Genomic DNA, 27,040 nt, shown 5'->3' on the forward strand with positions numbered 1-27,040 from the left:
TCACACTGAAGGTGTCCCAGCAATTTCCCCATGAAATACCAGATGATGAAAATGACGGAGCAACAAGAGAAGATGGAAGTAGCTGGATCTGCTGCTTTGCACGGTGAAGAAGCTTGTTCCATGTGTCTTGCAGCCTCTGGGGACACAGGACCAGACCCGTTCTGTTACAGGCTGTGATAGATTTAACTAGGTTGAGACCTGCTTCTTTGATGTGGCTTTTGGGTGTGCAGAGGGAGGTTGTTCCCACTCCTTACCACTCTCTTGTTTTCTGATGCTGATTTTCAGAAGTCCGGCTTTCTAAAACCTCACAGGGATAAAAAGAAATACATCAAATTGCTCCATGCCTAATTATGCTGAGACAGAAGAACCAAAGTGTTTCAGGGCTGCTGAGGTCAAAGGGGAGGTGCCGGTTTCAACCTCTGCAGCTCTGGCCCTTAGACATCAGGGTTGCGTCAGCTTTCAGCTCAGCTCATGCTGAGCTGCACCCCATGATCCTGAAGTCTTAAATAGCAGCTTGGCCTCCAGGGAAGGAGAGTTATCCTGCTCCAACACCAGGACAACCCCACGCAGAGTTGCTGAAAGCAGAATTTGCCCCAAACTGCTGTTTTCCTTTTGTGAACCCCTCCCATCTTCAGATCTGCTCCATTCCTCGTGACCAGCAGGGCAGCCTGATCATCTGGAAAGGCAGGTCTCCAAGACGTGAACATTTCCCAGAACCACGGGGCAGCCCCGGGTCTGACACCTGTGCTTCTAATAAACCGGAAAGTTGTGCTCGGCTGCCCTGTCTCCAGGAGGGAGAAAGGCAGTGGGACGTGTACGGCTGCTCTGGCTGCAGCCCAGTGAACTGCTACCAAAGCCCATCAAATGTCAAGCTTTTCTTTAAGACCCAAAATTGCAGAAGCATTTCTGGCAAAATTTACTGAATAAAATGAGCACGCTCTGATAAGCCTCTGATACATGACAGAGCCAGACTTGCTTCCGATCACACAGCAAAGGGGGGAAAAAGGTATTTAGATGAAGATGACCACAGGTTTCCAGCAGCATCTTCCTTCCTGGAGAAATCCAAGCCCTGATGGACCTGAAAGGGTCAGTCTGGGGCTGGCGGGCTGCGGGTATGGGTTTGGTGTCCATCCTTGGGGACTTCCCCCTAAAGTGCTTCTGATGTTGATGTTGTGACCCTGATTGGTGCCAAGCTGAAATGTGACCCCCTGTTTGTGAAGCACCATAGAAATGTCAGGCTCTTTAGAAATATCAAGCCATGGCACTGCTTAGGGAAGAAGAGGGTAGTGTTTGTGTGCTTATTTATTTTCATTTGGTACTACTAATAGTGAAGAAAAATATTTAAAATAACTATACTAATAGCAATACCACAAAAGTTTGCATGATGTTTCAGAAGCAGAGAACAGAATATAAAATTTATTTGCTGAAAGCAGTGTGGGGATTGCACGGAAAAGGAGCAAGTGAGGCAACACCACCAACACTCGCCTTTCCCTCCCTGCTGTAAACCCTCAACTGGTCTTTATCTTTGCTATCTGTAGTTACACCAGAAGTCCCAATAAGCCCATTTGTAACTAATTCCTTAGCAGATGGCTCTCAGACATAGCTCTGTTACTGCAAAATCACAAGCTGCAGGGAAAAAATAAAGCGGGTTAAAGCACAAGTGTGGCTAATCCCTTCAGATGGAATCCTCACCTCTGATTTTCTCTGTGCTCTTTGCAAAGAAAAGGAGACCAGTGGTCCAGCTCTTCTTGGTGACTCTCCCAGGGCTGAGATGCTGGGGCTATTTTTTGCTTGCAACCTGTAAACTGAAGTACAGAAAACCACAGGTGACTCTGTTTTTAGAAGGGTCAGCACCCTTAGTTGATGGAGGCTGGATACAGGCTTCATGCTTGGGGCCCTGCCCTCGATCGATGGGAGGACGGACCAATTTGTTTGCACATTCTTAACTTCCAGTCATAGGACGTGATGCTGCTGCCACAGCTAATGAGATGCATAAGGATTTCAGGCTGCGGGGCTGTTTTGTCAAGGGGATGGGAGACAGTGACCAAACATCAGCTGGTGCAAGAAGTGTAGTCATCGCTGGAGTCATCGCTGATGTGAGCAAGGGCTAAACTGTCTGAAGAGCTTGAACCCTGGTTTAGCAATCTCCTAAATACGGGCTTTCCCTCAAAGGGTGGCCTTCCTGCTAAACCCTTCCTGCTGGAACCTGTGTTTGTCAAAGGGATGTCTTCTAGCTCTGGCCAGCACCAGGAGACAAACTTGTTTCTGATTCTGAGTAGGAAGTCTGGGGCGTATTTTATGCCATTAAATATCTGCCCACAAAGTCCGTTTTGTGGCCCTAGCAACTGTGTTGTTTGTACAGCTGCTAGGATGAATACAACCGTACATTTTTTAATGTGTCTGAGTTTACTATATGGATCAAGCGCATGACTCCTGCCATCACCCCAAAAGATTTCTGCCTGGCGTTAAGTTCACCACAAAGCTTGTGGTGTAAGGGGCTGCAGTCCTAGGGCAGTAAGCAGCTGTGAGGGAAACGATGGAGCAGGTCTCTTGCTCGCACCAAAATGCTCTTAAACAGAGCCCCAAACAGACCTTTGATCCTGGCTACACAGAAAGCAAATGCCACTTCTTATTTCCCATTTAATATCCAATCACTATTTGGAAAACTTTGAGGTTTGCTGTCTTTATGCCATGATCAGGGTGGGTGTCCTGTTACGGAGAGGTCTGCGGGAGCATGGTGTTCCCAACCTGCACTTTCTTCACCTCAGAGGTAAGTGCTGCCAGTCCAGGCACTTCATATTCCCGGGAAGATGTGCTGTAGTGAATGCTGAAGACCTTGGGGTGCAAGAAGCTTGTTTCAGTTTTGAGCTTCCTTTTCGGGAAGCATCAAGAAGTCGACGGAGTCCCACAAGCACCCACACAAATCTATGTTACAGGAAAAGATGGCAGGAGGAACTACTGGACCGCTCCAAAGAAGGCATCCTGCTTTCTAATGCTCTCTTATGATAACGTTTAATGGAGACGTGAATGTATGGATGGGCCAGGTACGGAAACAGCGTCTACTGAAGCTGTCAGTCAAACGCAAGGCTCAAATCCCTAAGAGACTGGTGGCAGCATTTAACCCGTGGCTGTGCAAATACAATAGCGAACAGCAAATACCCTTTGATACATGCTGGCAGTGGGATCCCCCTTGCAATCATTTCACATTGTCACTCTCTGGCAAAGCAGTAACAGGGCTCCAAGTCATTTATCATGACTCTGAGTAGAAAAAAGCATTAAAGGCCTTTTTTCAAGCAAGGCAACCATATTTTCAGTCTCATGCTATAACAGACCGCTCCGTGTGGGCTGCAGGTACCATTATTTCACAAGCTTGGAACTGAACCTTTCCCCAGCCACCGAATTAACCTGCCTGCCCCTGCCTCCCTTTTTTAGCAACACATTTCACTGGGTTCCAAACACTTTTGGGTGGGAGTCAGGTCCAGCTTCCAACACCTCCTGCAGACATACCCACTGTGGGCTGCCTCCACGGGGGTGAGTTTCTAAGCCCTTGTTGTAACCAGTGGGGACATCCAACGTCATTGCACCAAGAGAGTAATTCAGCCTTCTCCTTGCAGCAGACACCTGTAGACATCACGTGAACTGCTTTCTCATCTTCGCCGACTGCTCTGAGTCGGTTTGCATTGGCACAACAGGGATGGCACGTATACACCTGCCATGAGGCACCTTCAGGTGGTTGAATCTGGACTTGAATTTCAGCCTTAGCTGCATACTGTTCAGACGGCAAATATTAGGTGTCTAAATACAGGTGTCTAGTGCCATGTGGCATGCCCTAGGGCATCTGAGACCTCTGCGGAGGGCTGGCTAATGGGATACAGGACTTACAGGAAACCCAGGCTTTCCTGGAAAGGCAGAAGGACAAAGTGCTGCTCAAAGCTTGAGTCGGGCGGCTCACGCTGCACTAGATGCCAGCTGACATGCAAGTGAAGTGAACTGAGCTGCAGTTCAAACGTGTCTCCTATGTTATCTGCAGCAAGACCAAGGTCACTATGAAACCCAGAAGTGGAGATACATGGATTCATACCTGGAAATGTGCATATGGAAGAGAGGATACTGTGTGAGTTACGGGGTGAGTTCCTTGTGTGGATGAAGAAGACCGAGACTGGCAGGTACCTGCTGTATCCATCAAGGCCTCATGCAGAAGAGAGGCACAGGGGGTTCGTGCAGGTGACAACTATGCCTTGGTGTTTCTATTTGCCAGTGCCTGGAGCACAATCAGTTTTTGTTCTGCGGTATAATATCAAACCTGGGGTCCGGGGTTTAAACAGGACACTCCAAAAAACCTGGATGTCTAAAGTGTTTTTGCTGCTCTTAGTGGTAGTAAATCCAGACAGTTAAGGGGCTGGTGATTTATCTGCACTGCGCATTTTTGGCTGATGATGCAAGTAAACAAAGCGTTAGCAATGACTTCTCTTACGGAGAAGAAAACAAGGCTGGGAGAGATTGAGTGATTTCAGTGATGACCTAGAGAAAGCGTGGAGCTGGCCAAGCACCACACCCGGGTCCATCAAGTGCCCCACCAGTATCTAAAAGAAGACAAGAAAGTTTTAAGGAAGTACCAAAAGAAGTTGAATTTTGTGCATGCAGCACACCTCTGCTTCATCTAAAGGTCTAGAAAAGGGAAAATATTAGCAGACAGGGTGTTTTTGTCTTCTTCTGTGGCTGGAACTCCCGGGTAGGTAAACATTAACATCATGTTCCTTCGGGCTTTTTACTAGCTGAAGGTCGAGTCCTCCGCAGAGGGATACTAAGCAGAAAGTCCTATGTTTAATATCAGGAAGATCCGCTTTCCAACAGGATTAAAGCCCAACTGCAAGTAAGCAAGCAAGAAAAATGTTTTCACTAGAATTCAGTTTGTCCCTGGCTGTGTGATTTTCATAAGGTTCAGCTCCTGGACCTATGTTGCTCTTAAAACGAAGGTGCTTATTTAAAAATGCATTAGGGAGAGACTCCACCCCTTATCTGACCTTTGGGCTTTCTGCAGTGGTTGAAAAGTATTGTTCTTAGATTAAATCCCCAAATCTTTCTTAATCCTTTGGCTATCTCATTAGAACTGGCTCTGCCTTGAACTTTGTAAGGCAGACTCTGTCATGAGTACCTGAACATTGCTAATTGCTGTATTGTCCCTCCCTGGGCTGAATGGTTTCTTTCTAGGCAGTTGATTAAATCAACTAAATTAACCTTGGTGGGACAGAGTGTTCTCTGACAAGAACCAAACCACTGTGCTAAAACAAATGAAAATAGGCTTATTGCTGATCAATTCCATGTATGCCTGGCCAATTATATATTGTACAGCTGGTTTCTATACCCTGAAACTTTTACCGTTAGGGTGTTAATAACTTGCCTCATTAATTAAGATTCAAAAGACTCCATATGCATTCAGGTTTTGAATGCAAATGACTAAAGAGATATTTCTGTTACTGAGATTTGAAAAAAAACCCCATCAACAAACCAAACCCCCATCTTACACAATGCTATTAAAAACACTAAAAAATTACAGTTGTCCTTATTTTGTCATGTTGGTTGACTTCATGCCTGAGTTATTTTCAGTGCATTTGAACTCCAACAGAGAGACTTCTGATACTGCATAGCTCAACATAAAAAGGAGAGAAAGAATAACCCACTGTACGATTTAGCTGGGGTCAAAAGTTCCAGATCCCCCCGTTGACAGGACTGGGACTCTTCTCTGACCCTTGGCAGAGGCATAATCCTGCCTGTGGCTGCCACCTATGAACCAAGCCGAGGGGGATCACTTAGAAACAGCTGGGGTTCTTATTGTTCCCTTTGGTTTTCTGCTATCCAGTCTCACTCATTTCTTTTGTGTGTTATTTTCTAGATCAGCTTCTCCCTCTCCCCCTCCTGAAAATAGGGTTTTGTAGAGAAACTGCTAAAACCAAAATCTTAATGTATACAGAATGATAATACAGTGGCATCTAACTCAAATTCTATTAACCCCAGAAGAGTCTTAGTGAAAGCCTCAAGTCAAGGAAAAATTGATTTGGAAATAGATCCTGGTATAACTCTTTTAGCAGTGAGTGTGTTCCTTATAAAATCAGTGTGTATGTCCTCCTAAGGGGACCACATGTATCTCACAGGATGCTGAACATTTGGATGCTTCATTTATTTATTGTGGCCTCACTTTTATGGTCATGAAGTGAATTAAATTACCAGGATGAAATCATAGTATGACTTTGTATGTTTACTTTTGTCCTAAAGGAATACTTTGTCTCACTCCGCTGTGTAGAAGTTAAAGCACTTTCAAACCCCTTTGTGGGAAGCCTCGTGGTAGAGTTCAGTGGTTTCTTCTGACACCGATCACTTGTGGCTGCAAGAACTGCACGTTTTTTAAATAAACGAGATGACTTCACAGCTTTCCCTGATTTTTCTAACTTTCCAACAAGTCCCAAGTACAGACATATCCTGTGTTTGCCCTGGAAATGCCTCTCCCATAAACACTGTGCCTGACGCATGCTTTTCTTGTGAATGTTTGCCTAAACTCGCTCATCAAAAAATAGAAGCTGAGCCTTTCTTGTGCTTCATTAACCATTTTCTCTTCCGGAACAAATGCCCCCTGAAGTTTAGCAGAAAGAAAATGCTGTTGTTAAGAATCACTGTAGGGAGGAAATAAAAAACTATTGTTTCAGAACTGTGTTGTTTGATTTATTCAAATATGCTCTTTTTCCTGCCCCAGGATCAGCCAGATGAGTAAACTGCCTCTGGTGAATAAGAAAGGGGATCGTCAGTTCTCCTCTGTTTTTAAAAATTATTTGCTCTCAAACCATGTAGCCCCAAGAAAGAGGTGGGCGCTCAGGACTGCCGCTTATCGGACTGACCCTTACAGCTGAGTCGCTCTTCCCAGGACCATCGCCTGTGTCCTCCTTGTCTCGTCCTTGTGTCTCGCAGTGTTTATTTAATGTGTGCCGGGCACACACACTGGACAGGGGTTTTGCTCTCCTTCTGCAGTGCTTCAAGCAAATTACTAACAAACAAGGGCAGGTATTTAGAGAGAAGTAATATTTGATTGACCAATTAACTTGTTTGTGGGTTTATAGATCAGTTGCTCAATTAGAAGATACCACCTTTCCCTGAAGAAAGGTGACTGTTTTTGGCATCTGCATGCCCCCACAGCCACAGCACGCGCTGAGGCCTCCCCATTTGCAAACCCCCTTTGGCTTGTTTGCAAATGCTTCTCCTCACCTTCACTGACCACCTATTCACCTACCAGGGTGGCTTTTAAGGAGCACTCCCAGCGCGCACCCATCAAAAACTGGTTTTGGCCTGAATCTAGCTCAAGTTAGGAGCGATGAGGGCTGGCTATCACCGTCCTGCGGCGGTGGCACCAGGTCTGTCAGCGCGGCCCTGTCACCCCGCCTTTCCCCCGAGTCCTCCGCGGACTACCACACCCACAATGCTCCGCGGGGCCACTTCCGGCCCCGCCCCGCTAGCTAGTCCTTGATTGGCTGCTGCCGCTGGGGGGGCCATCTGTGCTGAGCCAATCCGCGCGCGGGGCTGCCCGCTGCCGCGCCGGGGAAAGCAGTGCTCAGGCGCCGCGCAGGGCCGCCCGCCCGCCGCGATCCGCCGGGCCGGTGTCATTGCCGAAGGGGACGATGTCTCACTGCAGCCGCGCCGCCGCCCGCCTCCTGGGCCGCTTCCTCCGCCGTGAGTACCGAGCCGCCGGCACAACCGCCCCCTGCACCGCCGCACCGGGCCGCGGGGCCCTCCTCGCTGCCTGGCAACCGCTCTCTGCCGCGGCCTGCTCCCCCCGCGGCGGCCCTCCGCGCTAGGCCGCGGGGCCTGAGGCGGGGGCGAGCGTGGGGCAGCCCCCGGCGCGGCCCGGCAGCCTCCGCCCGCCGCGGGAGGGGAAGAAGGGGCCGGGCCTGCGGCGGGGCAAGGTCACCCGGCGGAAGGGTAGCGTCCTGTCTGTCCACCGGGGCGTCGCTAGGCCTGTGGGCGCCGGGGGGCGGCCAACAACCCTCTTTCCCGGGCATCGGTGTGTTGGCGGAGTTGGGCCTCCTCATCCTCAGTGAGGGCGGCCCGAGGTGGGGTCTGAGGGCTGTTCCCCAGAGCCGTCTGTCGCTCTTCCAGAGCATTAGGTGGAGGGAAGGCAGAGGCTGGCTCTTCTCGGGGGTGCTCAGTAGTATAGGGCAGCGGGCACACGTGGCTCCAAGGAAAGCTATTTTTAAAAGTTAGGAAAAGTTTTTGCATTGAGGGATGTCAGCCGCAGGTATGGGGACCCAAAAAGGTTGTTCTCTCTGTTCTTTCCAGACATACTAAAAACTCGACAAGGCCTTGAGGAAGCTGGTGGAGTTGGATTTAGTCACTTCTACTGGTGGTTTGGACTAGAGACCTCTTGAGGTCCCCAGATTGTCCTGTGATTTCAACACGAGTTAGCAAAGTTGTTCTTTATTGTCAAGAGTAAGAACATTAGCCTTTAATTATGGAGAACATGAGCAGTCTGAGACTAATGCTTCAGCTTGAAAGTTTTTATATGTGTTGTTCTGAAGATCACAATAAAAAATAAAGTGCCTTTTTTTTCTTTTCAGTATGTTTTTTTGTGTGGTTAATGCTACATCCTCTACTGAAATCAGTATGGGTATGCCTAGGCATAAGACCTGTTTCTTGGAATCTAGACTAAGGAATCGGTGCGTTAATCTTAGCTCTTGCAGCTGAAAAATAAATGGACAGACTTAAACCGACCTTCTTTCACTGCACGCAAAGTGTTTTGTCTTGGTGAGGTGGTAACTTGCAGGTTAGGGTCTCATGACATGATGACACAACATTTTAAGCTGGTCTGAGTTGTTCCTGTGGCACACCTACCACCCCCTCAATTATCCATTCCTACTCCTTGTCCTCCATGAGCAGAAGCAGAAAACTGTATTTTCTTACTGTACTGTTAATTTTTGTCAGTTCAGCTCTTTGATTTGGCTCCCCTGAGTCTGATGAGAATTGGTTCTGATGGAGTGGAACAGATGGGAATGTAGCACCTCGAATTTAGCTTAATTTATACTCCCAGAAAAGCTACTCTTGGATGCAGTTTTATGTGTTAAAACCTTGCGTTCTTCTCTTTACAGATAGCAGTAAGAGATTTGGGGAAGAATGCCTAGAATGATTTTTGGGGGTAGATGGGAAGAAGTGGTCTAAGAAGCTTAAGAAGTGTTCTGTTTGCAACAATCCATGAAGGCTTTGTAAAAAAAAAAAAAAAAACACAAAAAAAAAAAACCCCAAACAAACAAAAAAACCTCCTGCAGATGAAGTAGTCCTTCATCGGCAACCTTTCTTTGTTTGGTTAGATACTCTTTACAGAATGTTAAGAGACTGGTGAAACTTTAAATTTGGACTTTGTACGTACATTTTCACTAAGAAATAATTAACATCTGCTTCTCTTGGTGATTTAAAATCATAAGTTGCTAGTGTGTTCTGTTGCAAAAGAGATGCAATATCTATATTTATTGGTGTATTGCTGAAGTAACATGCAAGGTGTGTATCTGTGAGGTGCGGTTAGGAAGCTGTGAAAACATAGTATGAAATATGTCAATGAATGGTAAGTGCTTGCTCAAAGGTTGGCTGAGAACACTGAGAACCACCTGTGCTGGCCTTTACCACACTTTGAAGAAAGTCTTTGTAGGCACCTTAACTGCGAATCAGGGTAAGGGATTTTATGTGCGGGGCATGTTATAAGGCTTTGTAGAGCTCTTAGATTAGAGGATTACAGTAAATACTGTGAATAACCCTGGCAAAGAACTGTTGCAGAAATAACAATCCAAACTGAAGAATTTGCTAGTTGTTTTTATGTAAGCACTGTGGGGGGAGGAAACCTCACAAACAATGTTCTTAATGGAGTATACATGGGGTAAAACAGTTTGTTGCCTTCCAAGAAAGTTGATTTGTGCTGAGAAGAACATGCTTGTTTCCCCGCAGGCTTGCAGATTCACTGAGATGCTTCACTCTGTTTCAGATTCATAAATTCAGGAGAAAGCTTTTCTTTCAAATGCCATCACATCTCCCGTGACCCCCTGTAGCCAGTAATGTCTGTCGCAATGAGCGGGGATTTTTGATTAGGAAAGAGGTGTGTTGAAAGGATTGAAATTTTCTGAATGTCACTTCCTCATTAGTCCTAGTTTTGTTTTAATGTGGTAAGTATAGCATAGTCATTGCATCTGTCCTTTACAGGCTGATTAGTTTATTTAATTCCTCAAGTCCATGTTCATAGATTGGGGTTTCCATAATTAACAGGAATTTAGCAAAGGAAGAGTGAGACAAAAGAGGCTGGGAAGCGATACCTACAAATCTGTCTCTGAGCACATAATCCTCCTTAAAACTGGGAGTAAGATATTTTGAGCAGTCCTTCAATAGCATGAAAACTTCTCTGTCAATAAGGATTATCTTCTAATGCAACTGATACCTTTAAGGGTGAATTTTGTAGATGGGTTTGGGAAGAGGAGAGAATTGTCCAAATGTAATAGTGTGAATATATACATATGGCCTGATAATGAAGACTAAAACCTAACAAAGGACTGTGATGGGAAACTGCATGTGGAATATTCTTGTTAATATCAAGCTTCTAGTCAGTAAACTCTGAAATTTGCTGCAATACTAGTCTTTGCCGCTTTTTTTAGTGTCTATACTCTTCGGTAATGTAAGAAGCAGTCCAGAACTGTTTCTGACCTGTTCTCTTCAGGCCATGCATTTGTAGGCAGAGAAGAGAGAAGGGAGATGGTCATAAAAATACAAATTAAACAACATGTACAGAATATTGGAAGGATTTCTCAGTAACAAAATGAAATACTGTAACTGATTGAAAGTAAGAGTGTGTGTGTGAGAGAGAAAGAAGAAACCCAACTTTTTAGTATTTTGACTAGTCCTCTTTGTACCTCAGTCCTTCCCTGATGTTTTCTTGCACCTCACTTCTTCCCCTTGTACTGACCTCCAATTTGCTCATTCGTATTGGAGCCCGTGTGATTTCTAAGGCTTTCCTCTTTCCTTATTTAGATGATAGAAAGGAAAAGAAATATCTTCCTTCATTTCCATGTTCTCTGGCTGTTCAGAGGGAGAATTTAATTTATTACTTACCAGTCTTCTGGCAATATAGATATCTGCTTGTGTTCTTCTAGAAAGGAATCTCTGCTGTTTTACCATGTTCTTGTATTGTACTCATTTTGTGAGCAGCCTGAGTGCTGCCTCAGCTTCCAAGCTTTCTTTTCTTTTTGTCTAGGATAAATGTGGGCAAGACAGTGGCATACTGACTTAAATTCTTGTCCGTAGCAAGGGAGGGAGTCTTGCAAGAAGTCCTGAAAATAACAAGTATTCAGCTTTCTAAAGTTTGAGTGAGGAAGAGATTTAGCCCATAGTATCTGTACTCTCAGCTGGGCTGGTTCACACAACACAATTAAGCTGGACAAATGTAGCTTGGGTTTTATCATTTTAAATGAGATTTGTGCTTGGGAGTGTCCTGGTGTGTCCCAGTGTGCTGGGAGTGTTGCTGCTCTTTGACTGCCTGAAAGCTCAGTGTAAACAATACTTACATTTGATGTGGGCTTTAAAATACCATGCAAAGGATTCCGTTTTCTTTTTAATATGTGACTTAATGATAAATAATAGTGTATTTTTCTAGAAAGGCTTTTTAGTTGTAATACACAAGTGAGCTTAAAGCCCTGATCAAGGCTACAAATTGTAAGTTTTCTTTTAAGAAGTAAGTGTAGATGGATTTTCCTGTGAACTTGGACTGCAGTGAGTTGTGGGCTTGGCTGGGGTCTTCTTCCTACGGGAGCTACCAGCAGTATCTATGTTGGAGGTAATTCTGTCCCTTAGTTTCTATGAATATTTCTTTACTGCTGTTTTACATACAGGCTTATACCCCTCTGCTAAAATTTAGATCTTTCTTTTCAAATCTGTCCTGGGACAGCAGGGTTTTGGTATTTGATTACTTTTCATAGCTACTTGATTGTCTTGTACAATGGACTAAAATAGCTTTTTGCCACAGTACGTCTCTTTTCAGCTATGTAGAAGCTAAACTACTGGAAAGCCAAAATAAATGCATGTTGTTATTTGCATAACCTTTTTTTAAACCACAAACTATGCAAAACAGAACAGAGATGGGGCAGAAGTGAAAGGGATTGCCTGGGAAAGACTATCCGGTTTCTTATTATTTTTAATACTCTTTTCTAAGGGTCTATTACAGGCCTTTGTTGGAAACAGTAATGTTATGCTAGAACTCTGATTTAGCAAAATACAGCATTTCTGCTGTGCTTTTGCAAGATTTGGATTTGGTAAGGCTTGTTCTTATGCTCTAGGTCTTCATCTGAAGCCTGCACCTTTGTAACTTGGCCTGTAATTTAGCCATGTGCATTAAAATAGCATCACCAATGAGTCCAGCTTTTACTGGGTCGCAGCTGTATCCCGGTAATGGGAAGAGCAAATTTTTTTTTCTTACCCTCGCCCCCCTCCCTGTCGTCTTGAAGGAACATGCATTTACACTCTGGCACCCTGATTTGTGCTAGTAAAAGCAATTGGCTGAACAGGCATTGTAAGTTGTGAAGCAGTGTGAGCTAGTGAGTGAAGGTCCTGGGTGGAAACTGAGACTTCGATTCTATTTCTGACTCTTACCTGCTGTGAACTTAGGCGTGCCATTTCGATTTTCCACCTGTTACCTTCTCATCTTATATCAGCTATTTCAATCTATCTATATCAATATCTATTTAAATTGCCAGCTGTTTGCACCCGGGACTTGCTGTTTGTGCCACGTATAGCAGAACCTCATCTTGATCGATGTCATGCTGCTTCTAATGTGCTGGAAAGCGGGGGCAAAATTTTCTGCTTTAGACAAAGCCATGGGGAGAAATACGAAGCTCTATCGTGTCAGTTTTAAAACCCCCCAAAACCCATAAACATCCAGCCCAGAAAGTGCAAGGTGATCGATTTATTTATTTATTTCATCCAAAACTTATCATTCCCTAGACATGTGCCCATGCTAAGCTGCCTCTCTGAAGACAGCAAATGGCTCAAGCCTATAGCCAGGCTTTTTTGAACCAGACGTATTTTCTCTGAACCAGGGCTCTTCAGTAATGTAAGAAGCACATGCAGTTTTCAAGAGTAAATCCGTACAAAGCTTGGAGTTGAAGCTGTCTCTTAAGTTACCAGTGCCCAAAACTTGTTTTTTTGGTACCTTGATAGGTTGGAAAATGCTCAAAAGCTTCTTATCCTTGAAAAATATATCTATATAATCTTCTCAAAACAGAGAATTGACAAACTTAAGCTTTCAAAAACGTTTTTGTGCAAGGTGATAAATATCTGAAAATGGGTATCGAACAGACAGCTGAACTGGGACTGTAGAATTGCTTTCATGATATAGAGAAAGGAGTGACTATTTATCTCTTTTTTTTTTTTTTTTTTTTTCCAAAATACTGAAATTACTGAGTGCGCACTGTGTGCCTGCCAAGCAGCCCTCTCTTATTTTGCAGGTGGACTTGTCAGTGTTGTAGCACAAACAATAGGTGTAAAACTTAGATTTGAATTAGTTTAGTGTTGCCTGTTTATTCTTTACCCTTGCAGGCCCATCAGAGGGCTTTCAAAACTTGCGCTCCTGTACTTGTCACAGCCCTGAGCATTCTCCACAAGGCATCGCTAGTGGTAGGTCATGCCTGTAACAGCTTCTTCACAGGGAGGGTCATCCTCTGCTTTTCTCAGGGTTGGGTTTCACCCAGTCGTATCCCATGCCCGTGAGGGATTGCCCAAATGTCTGAGATCAGGTAGGCCGATGCCTCACTCTCCTAACCAGCAGGCCAGCTGTTTCTTTGCTTATTTTGTCTCTCCTTTGCTGGAGACAGGCTGCTGTTTGCCAGTTGTGCGTGTGACTGATGTGGTGTTGCAGCAGCGCAGGTGCAGCCTGCAGGGTGTTGCAGCCTTGCCTCGGAAGGCCAAGCTGTTGGCCAGGTGCAAAGACCATATTGTGCTGTCTTCTGTAGCTGTGGCACTGAACAGCAAGATTCTTTCTCTATCCTTCCACAGACAGCCTTGTAACCCTGTTCATTAAATCTTAGCTTCAGATGTATTTTGTCCATTACTGCCTTGTATTTCTCCTTAGTGTAACAAGTTCTGTAATGGTGCGTGTTGATAAAGATGTGATTTAGGTTAAAACCCTGCAGGTCAGTAAGCTGACATGCACTTTTACAACTTTTCTTACAAGTTTGCTTCATGCTAGTCTACGTTTCTCTTCAAAATCTAGCTGAATTTTACTTTGTGGTGGTGTTGCCACTGCTCCTTAGAGAATGGCAGGAGGTGCTTAAAGTCCTGTGTTCCTGTCAGCACTTTTAAAGAACATAGTAAGGACTTTAGATTTACCAATATCACTGATGTCTGTAGGCTGCTTCTGGCATGGTTTTATTTTTCTTCTCACTTTTATTGAATAGAAATAAAGCATAAAAGCAGTGTATCATTAAAATTTAGTTGGCAAAAATACTTGTGGAAGAGTCCTGTGTAGCTCTGGGATAGAAATGTATATATACATGGATCTTAAATTTTCTGGGCTTTTTTTCTACCACATAGAAATTGTGTTATTACAAGATGTTAATAATGCATCTTAGTAAATTCTGTACGTTAGCAGTTTATATTGAAGAATATCTTTTTCTTTTTTCCAACTTAATAGCTTTTGCTTCCTTCCTAGAAATAGGGAAAAAAAAAATCCCTCCCTTGTTCAGGCATGAACAGTCCAGGGACAATGATACAGAATCTTTTAATTTTATTTTAACTTCACTTTTTACTTCCTCATATCTTATGTGGTAAAGCTTTAAAAGAGCTAAGGAGGTATATATAGTAACATACTGGTGTAATTTTCTGTATTAGGATTGCACCCTCCAATGTTCATTCTAGGCACAAAGTAAGCTTTTTATCTAAAGCACTTGCAGGGATTAAATTGGTTCTGATCTCCTCAAAACTATGGTGTTTGAAAAAGCGTATAGCAATGAATAATATAGGCAATGCTTGCATCCTTCTTTTACTAAAGACCTCTTTTTCCTCCTCATCTCCAGCTTTCTTGCATGGTAATGTTCTGTGCATTTTTTATTTTTTTTAATCATTTTATGTCAACGTACCTTTCCCTTCAGCAGAGATGCAGTCATTCTCCTTGTCTCTTTTTATACCAACATTCACTGTGCTGTTTTTCTGTAGCTGTGTTGTTTTGTCTTTTTCAGAACCAGAGTGGTGAGAACTAAATTGAAAATGGTTCTAGTGGAGTTTCTGGAGAGCTACATTTCCCTACAAGCCCAAGTGCATTTCAAGCAGTGATGTCTAAGCTCCCGTAGCTGGGCATCTGTTGGAAAAAGGTCCCTTGCTGTATGTCTTGGCATTAGGTTTCACCTGGGCTGAGGGACCCTTGACCTCTTCAGTATCTCTCATTGTCTAGTGTGGACAATATGGCTACTGTGTCTAGTATGTGCAATGTTCGCAGAAGGTGTGATGTACCTATGTTGTAACAGCCTCTGGGATATTGGGATTTTTGTTTGGCTTTGTCGCTTTGCAAAAGTTCTTAGAGGACAGAGATGTATTCATTTGCAAATGAAAATAGTGGTTAAGATTTGCTGTTTGTTGTGACTGGAGTTCTGACATTAAAGTACTCGCTATGAGAAATACATAACTTGATTCCTAGCAAACCCCAGTAATTGCAGTGATAGGTAGAGTGAACTACGGGTGTTTAATATCTTAGATTAAACAATCTTAAATACTTAAAACCTTCAGAGCTACTTTTGAAACATTAACTACTGGATCAATTAATGTTTTGATGTAAGCATTAATATGTATTAATATTACTGTGTCCAGTCCTGGGCTCCCCGGTTCAAGAGGGACAGGGAACTGCTGGAGAGGGTGCAGCAAAGGGCTACCAAGATGATTAGGGGACTGGAACATCTCTCTCTTGAAGAAAGGCTGAGGGATTTGGTTCTCTTCAGTCTGGAAAAAAGACTGCTGAGGGGGGACCTTATCAACGCTTATAAAAGGGTGGCTGTCAGGAGGATGGGGCCAGGCTCTTTTCAGTGGTGCCCAGCAACAGGACAAGAGGTAATGGTCACAAACTTGAGCATAGGAAGTTCCACCTAAACAGGAGGAGGAACCTCTTTACTTTGAGGGTGGCAGAGCACTGGAACAGGCTGCCCAGAGAGGTGGTGGAGTCTCCGACTCTGGAGACATTCAAAACCCACCTGGACGCGTTCCTGTGTAACCTGCTCTAGGTGACCCTGCTCTGGCAGGGGGGTTGGACTAGATGATCTCCAGAGGTCCCTTCCAACCCTATGATTCTATGTATATGCTTATTTGATAGAACGTTTTGTGACTTAGAGTGTAACAAAGCAGTGGATTAATGGCTTGCTCTCTCTTCTTTCTTTATCTAGTGCAACAGAATGGAGTACGACACTGTTCCTACTCAGCATCAAGGAAAAATCTGTATGTTAACAAAAATACAAAGGTTATCTGTCAGGGTTTTACAGGCAAACAGGTATGTATATGAACTGTTCCTTCTATCACCCTTTCAGTTCAGAGAGTTAGTTGGCCAAAAAAACCATAATAACCTATAAAAAGGGATTATATACTGGCTTTGCTGGACTTCATGATCAGGAATGTCCCTTCAGCACTGTAGTTTACTTTCTTTGGTCCAAATAGACTTTTTTTTTTCCTTAAATTCAGTAGACTAGATATTTTTTTTTTCCTATTTGTACATAAGCTTAAAACTTGGGTTTGAGTTATCTCTATTATATTACTCTTGATTTCTTTTGTTGATTTTGGTCTTAAGCCTTGTTATTGTATACAACTGAAAGGGTTTCTTTGTAAAGGGAAAATTGCAAAAAAATACAAAAACCTTACCGTTTTAAAGTACGTCTTTCACAAATGCCTTTGAATGTCAATGCCTATGAATTAAATTTCTGTTTTTATTTCAGGATACTTAATAATTTTCTCACATTCACTCTTTTACACATTTGGAAGGAGAGAAGACTGCTTTTGCTAAAACTATCAGCTAGTCATGGATGAGAATGCTAATGTCTTCTATTTCATTATAGTGTTTGTCATCTGCCAGATTTGATGTGGAAAATAAAATGTGGCTGCCATGTCTGCAGGTGTATTAGCAACACACAACAAAATATACTTTAGTGTGCAACCACAGTGCTCTGATTTAAAATAAAAAGCATAGCATATGATGAATCCACTTAAAATATGTTGATGTGCTCTTCAAAGTAACTAATTGTATATATGTAATGAAAATTTCCCTTCTCATTGTAAATTTACGTGACATAAATTGCCTTCAGAATTATAGAGAACAAATTTTTTTTTGGTTCATTCAATTGGCTATTACATGCCTTTTAACTTATTTTTTCTCTCATAGGGCACCTTTCACAGCCAGCAGGCATTGGACTATGGCACCAATCTAGTTGGAGGAATTTCTCCAGGGAAAGGGGGAAAAACTCATCTGGGTCTGCCTGTGTTTAATTCTGTGAAGGAGGTAATTTGCAGCAATGACTGGAGGGCAGACAGTTTAATGCTGCTGAAGGGCTCCCTATTTCATTGCTCACACTGGAGAGACAAACGTTTGAGCCATGGATGTCACTGTGCAAGGAGCGAAATAGAAGCCTTGTAAAAGAGGAAGCGTTCAGTGTGATCAAGCATGAGTTTGGCTTCCACTGTGAAGTTCACAGAGTCTGGATACACTTACTTTATGCATGCAACTAGTTTGTGATTGATTCTGGTGTGTATGATGAATTTTTAGCAAACTATTATCTAAGGGTATTTATAATGGGTGTTCAAGGGGTAGATCCTTTCCAGACAGTGGTTAGTTCTCAGTTCCCTAGTTGCGCTGTATGTGTCCTATCTTCAATGAATTTAGCACTTGCATTGATTACAGTAAATTAGTACATATCCATTTACTTAGTTTATGCCTGTGAATGGACATATTTTAAACGACTAGTTGACAAATGTTCTCTTTGGCCCCAGTAAATGCTCAATATCTTTTTTACTGTGTCCATTATAGGCCAAAGAACAAACCGGTGCTTCTGCCACTGTTATATATGTACCTCCTCCGTTTGCTGCTGCTGCGATCAATGAAGCAATCGATGCAGAGATGCCCTTAGTTGTATGCATTACTGAAGGTATTCCCCAGCAGGACATGGTTCGGGTTAAACATAGACTGCTTCGGCAGGATAAGACTCGACTAGTGGGCCCGAACTGCCCTGGAGTCATCAATGTAAGTGACTTCTGGATTTGCTCCAAGGCTGAACCAGTCTTAGTGATGGTTTGAATGTTCCATCTGACTTCTCCCACTCTTTCCTTAGCCTGGAGAATGTAAAATTGGTATCATGCCTGGTCACATTCACAAGAAGGGAAGAATTGGTGAGTTCCTGAATGTTTATGCATCATCTAAAACGAAAGTTTGGTACTCTACTGTTTGTATTAATGAGGCTAGTCGCATCCTGCCCTGGAGGCAATTGACATGCTGTATAAACAGCTTGTCTGTCCTTCAGTTTGTAAGTGAACTTTGCTATTATCAATCCTGAAGGCCAAAATCAGTCAGTCTACCATAGCACATACTAAGTACTGTTGGTAGAGGCAAAATAATTAGAAGTTTCCTTAGGTAATGTGATTGACTTGGTTTCCTTAACACTGTCCTTTGAGGATACCTGCATTTATCTTCGGATTTCAGACCACTAAGCTCTCCAACGCTATTCCTTCCAAAAGCTCAACTCCTGAGGACTAGGATCCTACACCTATAGTGAGCTCAGTATTATAGCAGAGAGAAGAGATTACAGGCAAGTTTAAAACACGATAATTTAGACAACTATTCCATGGCGAGTGTAAGTGACAAATATACACACCTCTCAGACAGCAGATTTAAGTTCAGAAAGGCAGTGGCTTGTTCATAATCATGTATTGGTTAGACACCCTATCGCACGCAAGTCTAGTGTCCTGACTTCTATTGGTTCTTTGTTCTAACCTATAGAAATTACAACTTGGTTGTTTTTAAAATAATGCCATTCGGGAGCTATAAAGAAAATTCTTCCAGAATATGCATTTGTACTTAAATAGAGCTTCAGAAACGTTGTAGACGGCACATTTGCTGTTACCTGTCAGTGGGGTAACCAGTTTAACTTGAGCACAGTACCCTTTGTAACACTTTTTTTTTTTTTTTTTTTATGAAAAGTGTTTTTACTGAAGAGGGAAGATCTGTTCAGTGCTGTTAACTACATGGACTTGGTGCAGTTTTTCTAACATGAAAAACACTCTTACTACTTAACCACTTCCGAGTTGTGAATAAGCTGTACCTAGTGAATGATGGAAGGTGTGTTAACACCTCTGGCTTTCAGAAGTACCTATGAACGTGGAATTGAAAAATCAGATGACTGCAATCATATCCTTTGCAGATACCATCAACACATTACTCTGTGACTGTAAAAGATAACGTCAGCTGACATTGCCCTGAGCTCCCTTCAGAATCAAAGTTCTGTTAAGATTTTCTGAGTATCTACAAGAAATGTCTTGTAGTCACAATATATTAGAATCCGAATGCAAGGCACATCAAGTGCAAAAGAATATTTTAAATCCTGAATCCAGTTGCCCCACCATTCCTGGAAACATTTTCAGTGGTGATCCAAGGATCAGGGAATAAAAATGTAACTTTGCCATCCTCCCAGCTTCATCTAGCACTGTGACCTTTGGTGATATGCTCCCCAGCTTTCTATTACCGTGAGGTGTCCAAGAATCATTTGATCATTTTGGGATGCAAGCTATAAAAATAGCCATGGTCTTTGGACCTTTATCTATAGCTTCTCTGAGGCAACCTGATCTTAATAGTAAACAGGAAGTCCTTTGCAAACATATCAAGCAAAAAACCTTTGCCAGCAGATGCCTGTGCTGTCCAACAGTATAAAGAGTTGATAAAACTAAAGTTGTTAGTCTAGTGGTGTATTTTTTCCTCTGTTCATTCAATATACTTATTATATTCCTTGTTAGATGGCTTGAAGTAGACGGAAGATGATGTCTGTTTTTCCTGGAAACCTTCCCTCTTGTAGTACTAACAGAAATCTTGACTTAGAAAAAATGACCAAAAAAACCCATGCAAATGTTTTGCCCCTGATCTAGGCTCTGTATTACCTTCCATCCTGAATTTAAAACTAGGGTTGTGGTCTCTTGTAATATTGTAATGTAAATGCTGAATGCGTATTGTAGAGCAGTGAGCTGCAGCTACAAATACCTTAATAGTGATAATTTGCCTTTGTGCAGCATATTTGTGTTCTGGAGGATCTCTTGTGTCCCTGGCCATACTGGAGATGTGATTGATATGGATTTCTTTTGACAACTGTTGAGCTGCAGCTCAAGTTTAATGCACAGCTACTTGCATACAAGACAAGAAGTATATTCTTCTCTTCTGTTTTTAGTTTTCTTTCCTGGTAAGGCTGCAGCATGAGGAATGCTGTGTCAGCCATTATTACTGAATTTCTGGGCATTTTTAGTCTGTTGACAATTAAGTCTCAAAAAATGCCAACCAAGAAATAGTATAGATAGAATCTTATATAGAGTGGTCATGTTTTGGTAAGGACAGCTGGAAAACCTGGCATCTTGTGTTTGGCTTATTAAGGTGATTTTCCTGAATATAAGAACAGCTGCCTCTAGTCTCATGCCTATGTTAGTGTTAAGTTTATTTCACTTTCTTTCCTAAAGGTATTGTGTCAAGATCTGGAACTCTGACATATGAAGCTGTTCATCAGACAACGCAAGTTGGATTGGGGCAGTCTTTCTGCGTTGGTAGGTTTCTCAGAAACAACCTGTTGCACCTAGACTAATCTGCTTTTTCTTTACAAGAAGAAATCCAAAATAATTTCTTTTTGCAAGAAATTGTTGAATGGCAATTATACTGAGAAATGAGATCCCTTTGTGCTGTGAAAAGTATAACCCTTCTCTATTATCATTTCCACATCAGATTAATAAAAGCCTAAAAAACAGCTTTGAACGGAAAACTGCCAGAAAATATGATGTCAATTTGGAAACATATTTTCTTAAAAGTTTAGTATTATAAAAGGATAGGGCATTCTTAGGCATTTAGTTGGATATGTTAAGTAAATTCAGTTTTCTTACAGCAAGATTCTAGAGCTGGGGTCTCAGTCCTGCTGCGTCTTATACAGAGCCTCTATATAAGGCATAGTATTTTCCTTATGGTTTGAAGGGTGATTATTCCCATATTAAAGCTTTCTGTAAGTTGTGGGGGAGATATTTGGAGCAGGAATTCATCATGCTCTGACTTGGGAAGAGCCTTCAGAGCTGCCCTTCTTATGAGCCTTTGGGAATACTCTCCATGCTGAAATTTACTTTGAAACTTTTATTGTAAATGCAATATCACTTTTTTGAGTTAGTCTTTTTTTTTGTGGCTATAATTTTTTTTCAGGGATTGGAGGTGATCCTTTCAATGGAACTAATTTTATTGACTGCCTTGATGTCTTCTTGAAGGATCCTCATACTGAGGGGATCATATTGATTGGGGAAATTGGAGGAAATGCTGAAGAAGATGCAGCAGCATTCTTGAAAGAAAATAATACTGTAAGTCTTAAACAGCTTGCTTCCAGGCACCTTGGTAGATAGACAACTTCTTTTGCCAGTTAAACATCTTTTGAAATGTCATTGAAAACTCAGTTCAATCTCTAATCTCTATTTGCAAAAAAACCCCAAACAGTCATACTTCTATTAAAGCGAAAGAGTTGAAATTAGGAGCTTTATAGAGATTAAATCTAACTGGAGAGCAATGTCGACTTTAGATTTTTTTTTTTTTTTATCCTGTAGTGATATTTCTAGTCAACATTCTGGTTTTTGTAATATACATGGATCTGTAGAGAGATGTTTTGAAGTTTCAGGTTGCTTCTGGTTTATGATGCTTATCAGGAGAGAAACTATTCCCCACTCTTCAGACTCTTGGTTTGTTGTTGTCTGAGGTTTCTAGCTGTTTTATATCTTTGCCTGGCTAGTTGATATTTAAAAAAATAAATAAATAAAATTTGCCATCTGAAATTACTTTTCATCTCACTCTCCCCCATGTAACACAGTACCTTTTATTTCTTCACAGGGTCCAAATGCCAAGCCGGTAGTGTCATTCATAGCTGGTCTGACTGCTCCTCCGGGCAGGCGGATGGGTCATGCTGGAGCAATCATTGCTGGGGGAAAGGGTGGAGCTAAAGAGAAGATAGCTGCTCTTCAGAGTGCTGGTGTTGTCGTCAGCATGTCTCCTGCTCAGCTAGGCAGCACCATCTACAAGGTTCGTTTCTTGGAAATTGGTATTCATGCTCAAACAGAGCAAGAAGCTACTTTTGAGGGAATATGAGTTGCGAGTACGTCTCACCCAAATACTCTGTTGCTCTGAACTTGGTTAAACATAAGAACTCTTATTGACTGAACAAGCTGCAGTTATTACATAGATAATATGTGCACGTAGTTTTATGTAATGTTGCCTTTATACAAAAGTAAACACAGCAAAATAGAGAAGAGATTACATTTTGCTTTCAAGTGTAGAAACTTGTTGAATTGTGTTTTCTGAATGCGAAGAACCTGAATTAATTGAAAATCTGAAAACATTCTTTGAAAATGGGGTACTTGAGGAAGGAAAGCCTTGGCATATAGGTCTATTTATTTTAAGTACTAATTCAGAATTACGGTTGAATGCATACAGCTGAAAAACTTATGTATGGAATAGGATTATTTGCATTCTCGTTAATTCAGATCCAAAAAAAGGCATTGCTTCACAGCTAGAGGAAATACATAATTCAGCTGTGCTAGGTATTTTTTTTTTTCCTGTGGTGACTGTGTAGTATAGTATCTTCACAGGCTGCTGTGGGATTCTTCTGTTGTGTTTTTCCTTTACTAAAATAAAAATCTCTCCTTCATTGCTTGAATCCTTTACTGTAAGGATTCTACTGCAGTTCTTATGCAGAGTGAGTATTTTTCAAGCCTGTTATGCTGTGCCTGGGAGCAAATGGTTCCTTGACAGCACTGCAGTCTGAGTGCAGTCTAGCGCTACTGGTTTTTCATAGCTGGTTTCTTAGTGTGAGGTGGGAGAGTACTTATCCTCCTTTCCTCTAATTTGCACACATTATGCATTTTATATTTTAATTTTTAATTCTGAAATCAGATTTGCTATGATAAATACAAATTAATTTTAAATAAAACAGTAATAGAAACCTTTTCTTTTTTTCATACCTGTAATGTTTGTGTGCTATTTGCAGGAGTTTGAGAAAAGGAAATTGCTGTAAGAGAAGACACTCTGGAATACTGTCTCCAAAACATCAGTGCAGCACCTGGCCTCCGCTTATCTTTTGTCTGCTAATCTTCAGTTGCCCAAATGACTGACACTGGTCTTTGAATTTGACTTGGAAGCCATAAACCTCCTGGCTAAACCTGTTTTGATGTCTCCTTGGTTCAGACATGATCACCTCATTGTAAATCACAGCAAATTAATAAATCTACTACTAAATCTGATTCATCTTTTGAATTCCTGAAGCAGAGCCATTTCTTCAACCGTCATAAACAAAATAATCAGCCTTGAAGGTCTGAATCTTTTATAACTTAAGCACTGCCCATTTTAAGGTAAAGTCGCTTATAGAGATGCTTTTAAGGATCAAGGCACTGACTATGCACATATCACACTTCACTTTATTTTTAAAAAATCCAGTCTTACTTGTTTGTTGCTGGCAAGTACGTTTGTTTGAACAATAGGCCAAAGTTTCCGTCCATTAAACCAAAGCTGCTGGATCTGAAGGGGTTGCTTGTTGATCCACGTAGCCGGATATACCTGAAGTCCAGACTTTCTTTTCAAGGCTGATGAGCCATGCACAGTGTAGTCCTCTACTGGCAAGGAATTCTGTTTTTTGTGTAGAGAGATGGAATTTTTATTAACAAAAGTGAATCTTATTTCCTGTGCAAATATATATTCAAAATTGTCTGTAACTTAAAATGATTTGGTCTCTAGCTTACATTACCTTAATTTCCTCTTTATCTTAACTAGGATTATGTTGCTTGTGTGTTCTGAAATCCTCATAACATTGGGACATAATGAAGGAGAATTATTATTCTCTGGAAAAGAATGTAATAAGGTATTTTTCTTGTTAACCACTCCCAGCACTGTAATGGAAAGCCCTTTTTTTTACTTTGGAAATAGCCCAAGCACTGTGCCTATAAATGAGTGTTACAAGTTTTATCGGGATGGACTAAACCCAAGATTGCTTTCTTTATATAGAAGACTGAAAATTCATGTAACCTGGCACTTGTCTAAAGCTAACCTTGTGTTCCATAAAGGTGCTGTTACAAAAACTCGTGTTGTTATTTGTTTAAAATTGGTCTTCGTTTTCTTACTCAAATGCCTGTGGAATTTCTCTTCCTGATGCAAGCAGTGAGCAGGTATCTTGATGCTGACATCTACAATTCCTAGAGTTAAGCCCTGACAAAATGCATAAAAGGACAGGTCGTGTCTCCACTGCACTGAATGTGTATTAATGTTTCATACATGGTCGGGCATCAGTCGGATGATACAGGCCTTAGGACACAGAGACCAGATGCTGTGTTATTCACCTTGGTATGATTTACTCAAATGAACCTGACGTCCTGTCCCTAGATGGCTGAAAGCAGTATTGAGCGGTAAATCATTTGGGAAAGCCTATGACAACAGATAGGGATTTTCTTACTAGATCTGCTCAGTTTTCTGGTGGTGCCCGATTTAATCAGGAGTGAAAAGACCAAATGGTGGCCCTTGGCTAGAGAAATACCAGTGCTGACATGTCTCGGTCTGTGTAAGAGTGCAGTTCTTCACCAGTGAATGTCAGGATATTGCAGCCTGTCTTCTTATGAGCCTGCTAATCAAAGTAACTCATTGTAGTGGTGGGCTCCTCCACAACGTGGCTTTTGGGATGGGTAATGCTTCTTAATGAACTGCCTGAATTTCATCATTGGCACCGGTGTTATAACAGATGACCATCCAGGACAATTGAGGTGTAGTAAGTTTCCTGATAGGGGTTGCTCCATGGAAGCTCTTCTAGAGGTACCAGCTATTTTAGAAGACAGCTGTAAACTCCACTGACTGTTGTGCCCTGAGAAAATGTTTCCTCATATCTTGAAATTTGAGGATGGGTTTACAAACGCGACCTTGATTCTAATGTTTGCAGCAGTTACCCAGTGCTGTATGACCAGATAACCAGCTGCCTTGTTCTGTTCGAGCCTGGGGCAGCAGTCGGTACCAGCCTGGAACTTACCATCACCTAAGGATGGGGAAGAAACCTGACCTTGTCTCATGGAAAGGCTTAGTTTTTGCAGCTTTCTTTTGCCGCCTAAAAATGTGTACTTGATAAATATCATCAGAGCCTCTTACATTGCTAATGACAGCGTCTCTTTGGAAAACATATTCACAGCTGTTTAATACCGTATGTCCTTGTCAATAAATACTTTGAGTAATCTGATGTGGAAAATTGTTCACTTATTTATTTTTTTTTAAGTGTAAAAGTTAAGTTAGTGTTGAGCCTTAAACCTGTTGCTACTTTATGACTTATTAAGTAGTTTTTATGTGCAAGAGAAACATTACTAATGTTACTGTTTGAGTTCTCATTAAGTTTATGAAATGGTCCTTTTTTTACTTGATCTAAACTTGGCAGTGGTGTCTGTTTATAAATCACTTGCACTTTTGAGGGATAAATTCTAGATGTTCATTTTAGTTGGGGGAATTCGTTGCTACGCATCTTTTCTTGAACAAAGAGAAGAGGATGCAGATCTACTTTACGATACCTAATATTCTCACTAGTAGGTGCTTCTTGAGTTTGATGATGTTAGTAGTGTTTTGGGGGGTTGATTAGGGGTCTGTCCCACCTAATGAACACCATGCTTTTTGTGTCTTTTTAAAATGTATTAATGCCTGATTATTTTTTTTTTCTTCTGTGTTTATGCTGTTTTTCAGGATGAACATTTTGTTATGTAGTATTCTGGGTGAGGACGGTGGTAAGTTACTCTCTGGACCTTTGTACTTAAAATGATGCTCTCACTTGAGATTCTACCAAGGAGATTTCTTAAGATTCACTTTATTGAAGCTCACCAGTGAAAACAAACAAAAAAAAACCATTGATGCTAATTCATTTGGTTAAATAAGGTCTCCGATGTGCACTGGAGGTGGAGAGGGACGGAGAGGCTGCTGAAAGACAGTCAGCTCTATAATCCAGTATCAAGATGTTCTTAAAACTATACGGGACTATTGAGATGATTAGTGGTGGATTTCTGAATGGTTATAGTTTCTGAGGTTTACCACAATTCTTCAAGCTGTCCCATTTTTTGTACGTGCTGCTTTTTATCCTCATACTTGCTTCCTTTTTTAGTGGGTTGCAATTCCACAGGTCCCTAGCACAGTGCTAATTAAAATCAGGTGGCTGCAATATTGAGATGGTCTGGCTGGTTTTAGGTGAATGGAAGATGCAACTTAATTCTTTGCAGATCAAGCGATAGATACGAAGCTTTCAGGTGAGGAGAGGAGCGCTCACTAATGGGCCTCTCCGGTGACAAGTGGATTAGAGGCTGCACTCTGGCAGAAGGCAGCTAATTAGGTAGACTGAAAGTACCGACAAAGTCATGTTGTCCTTCAGCCTGCGGCAGTGACTGTCCTCCGCTCAGACCCAGGCTCTGCTCCCCAGCAGGTCTAGTGATTAGATCCCCTGGTAGCAGCCAAGCGAGGGGTGGGGGCAGAGCAAATTGGGCCAGGAAATGCCAGGATCGCAGCCCCGAGAGACATAATAGCGGTTTCAAGAAGAACCTTAGGGGCCGCCTTCTGCGCTGATGGCTTCAAAGTGGTACCTGACTTGTGATGCCCAAAGAAAAATCTCTTAATTGCATTGAATCTGTGGAATTAACTATTACCTGCGCTCACATAATCACTTGCTGGGTTTACCATCACTTTTGCCCTCCCTTTCCCAGTGCCTGCCACTGGTTGGGATTAGATTAAAGC

At 42.0% G+C, this 27,040-nt stretch overlaps 1 protein-coding gene across 1 annotated transcript; it reads left to right on the top strand.

The window, feature by feature from the left end:
• Nucleotides 1-7,559: 7,559 nt before the first annotated feature.
• On the top strand, nucleotides 7,560-24,375 carry SUCLG1 (succinate-CoA ligase GDP/ADP-forming subunit alpha). Its single transcript, XM_054203155.1, has 9 exons — nucleotides 7,560-7,716; nucleotides 16,434-16,537; nucleotides 17,420-17,536; nucleotides 18,062-18,274; nucleotides 18,363-18,420; nucleotides 20,746-20,829; nucleotides 21,467-21,618; nucleotides 22,139-22,327; nucleotides 23,292-24,375. The coding sequence occupies exons 1-9, from the start codon at nucleotides 7,665-7,667 to the stop codon at nucleotides 23,316-23,318; spliced, it is 996 nt and encodes a 331-aa protein (XP_054059130.1). The 5' UTR covers nucleotides 7,560-7,664; the 3' UTR covers nucleotides 23,319-24,375.
• Nucleotides 24,376-27,040: the final 2,665 nt, after the last annotated feature.

This window comes from Rissa tridactyla, chromosome 5 (genome assembly GCF_028500815.1).
Source record: "Rissa tridactyla isolate bRisTri1 chromosome 5, bRisTri1.patW.cur.20221130, whole genome shotgun sequence".
Taxonomy (NCBI): domain Eukaryota; kingdom Metazoa; phylum Chordata; class Aves; order Charadriiformes; family Laridae; genus Rissa; species Rissa tridactyla.

Bases quoted from the DNA above. Each gene is read 5' to 3' on its own strand.
- SUCLG1 (XM_054203155.1), top strand. From the start codon at position 7,665: ATGTCTCACTGCAGCCGCGCCGCCGCCCGCCTCCTGGGCCGCTTCCTC. The intron at 18,421-20,745 runs GTGAGTTCCTGA...TCTTTCCTAAAG, and splicing joins TCACAAGAAGGGAAGAATTG to GTATTGTGTCAAGATCTGGA. The intron at 21,619-22,138 runs GTAAGTCTTAAA...ATTTCTTCACAG, and splicing joins TCTTGAAAGAAAATAATACT to GGTCCAAATGCCAAGCCGGT.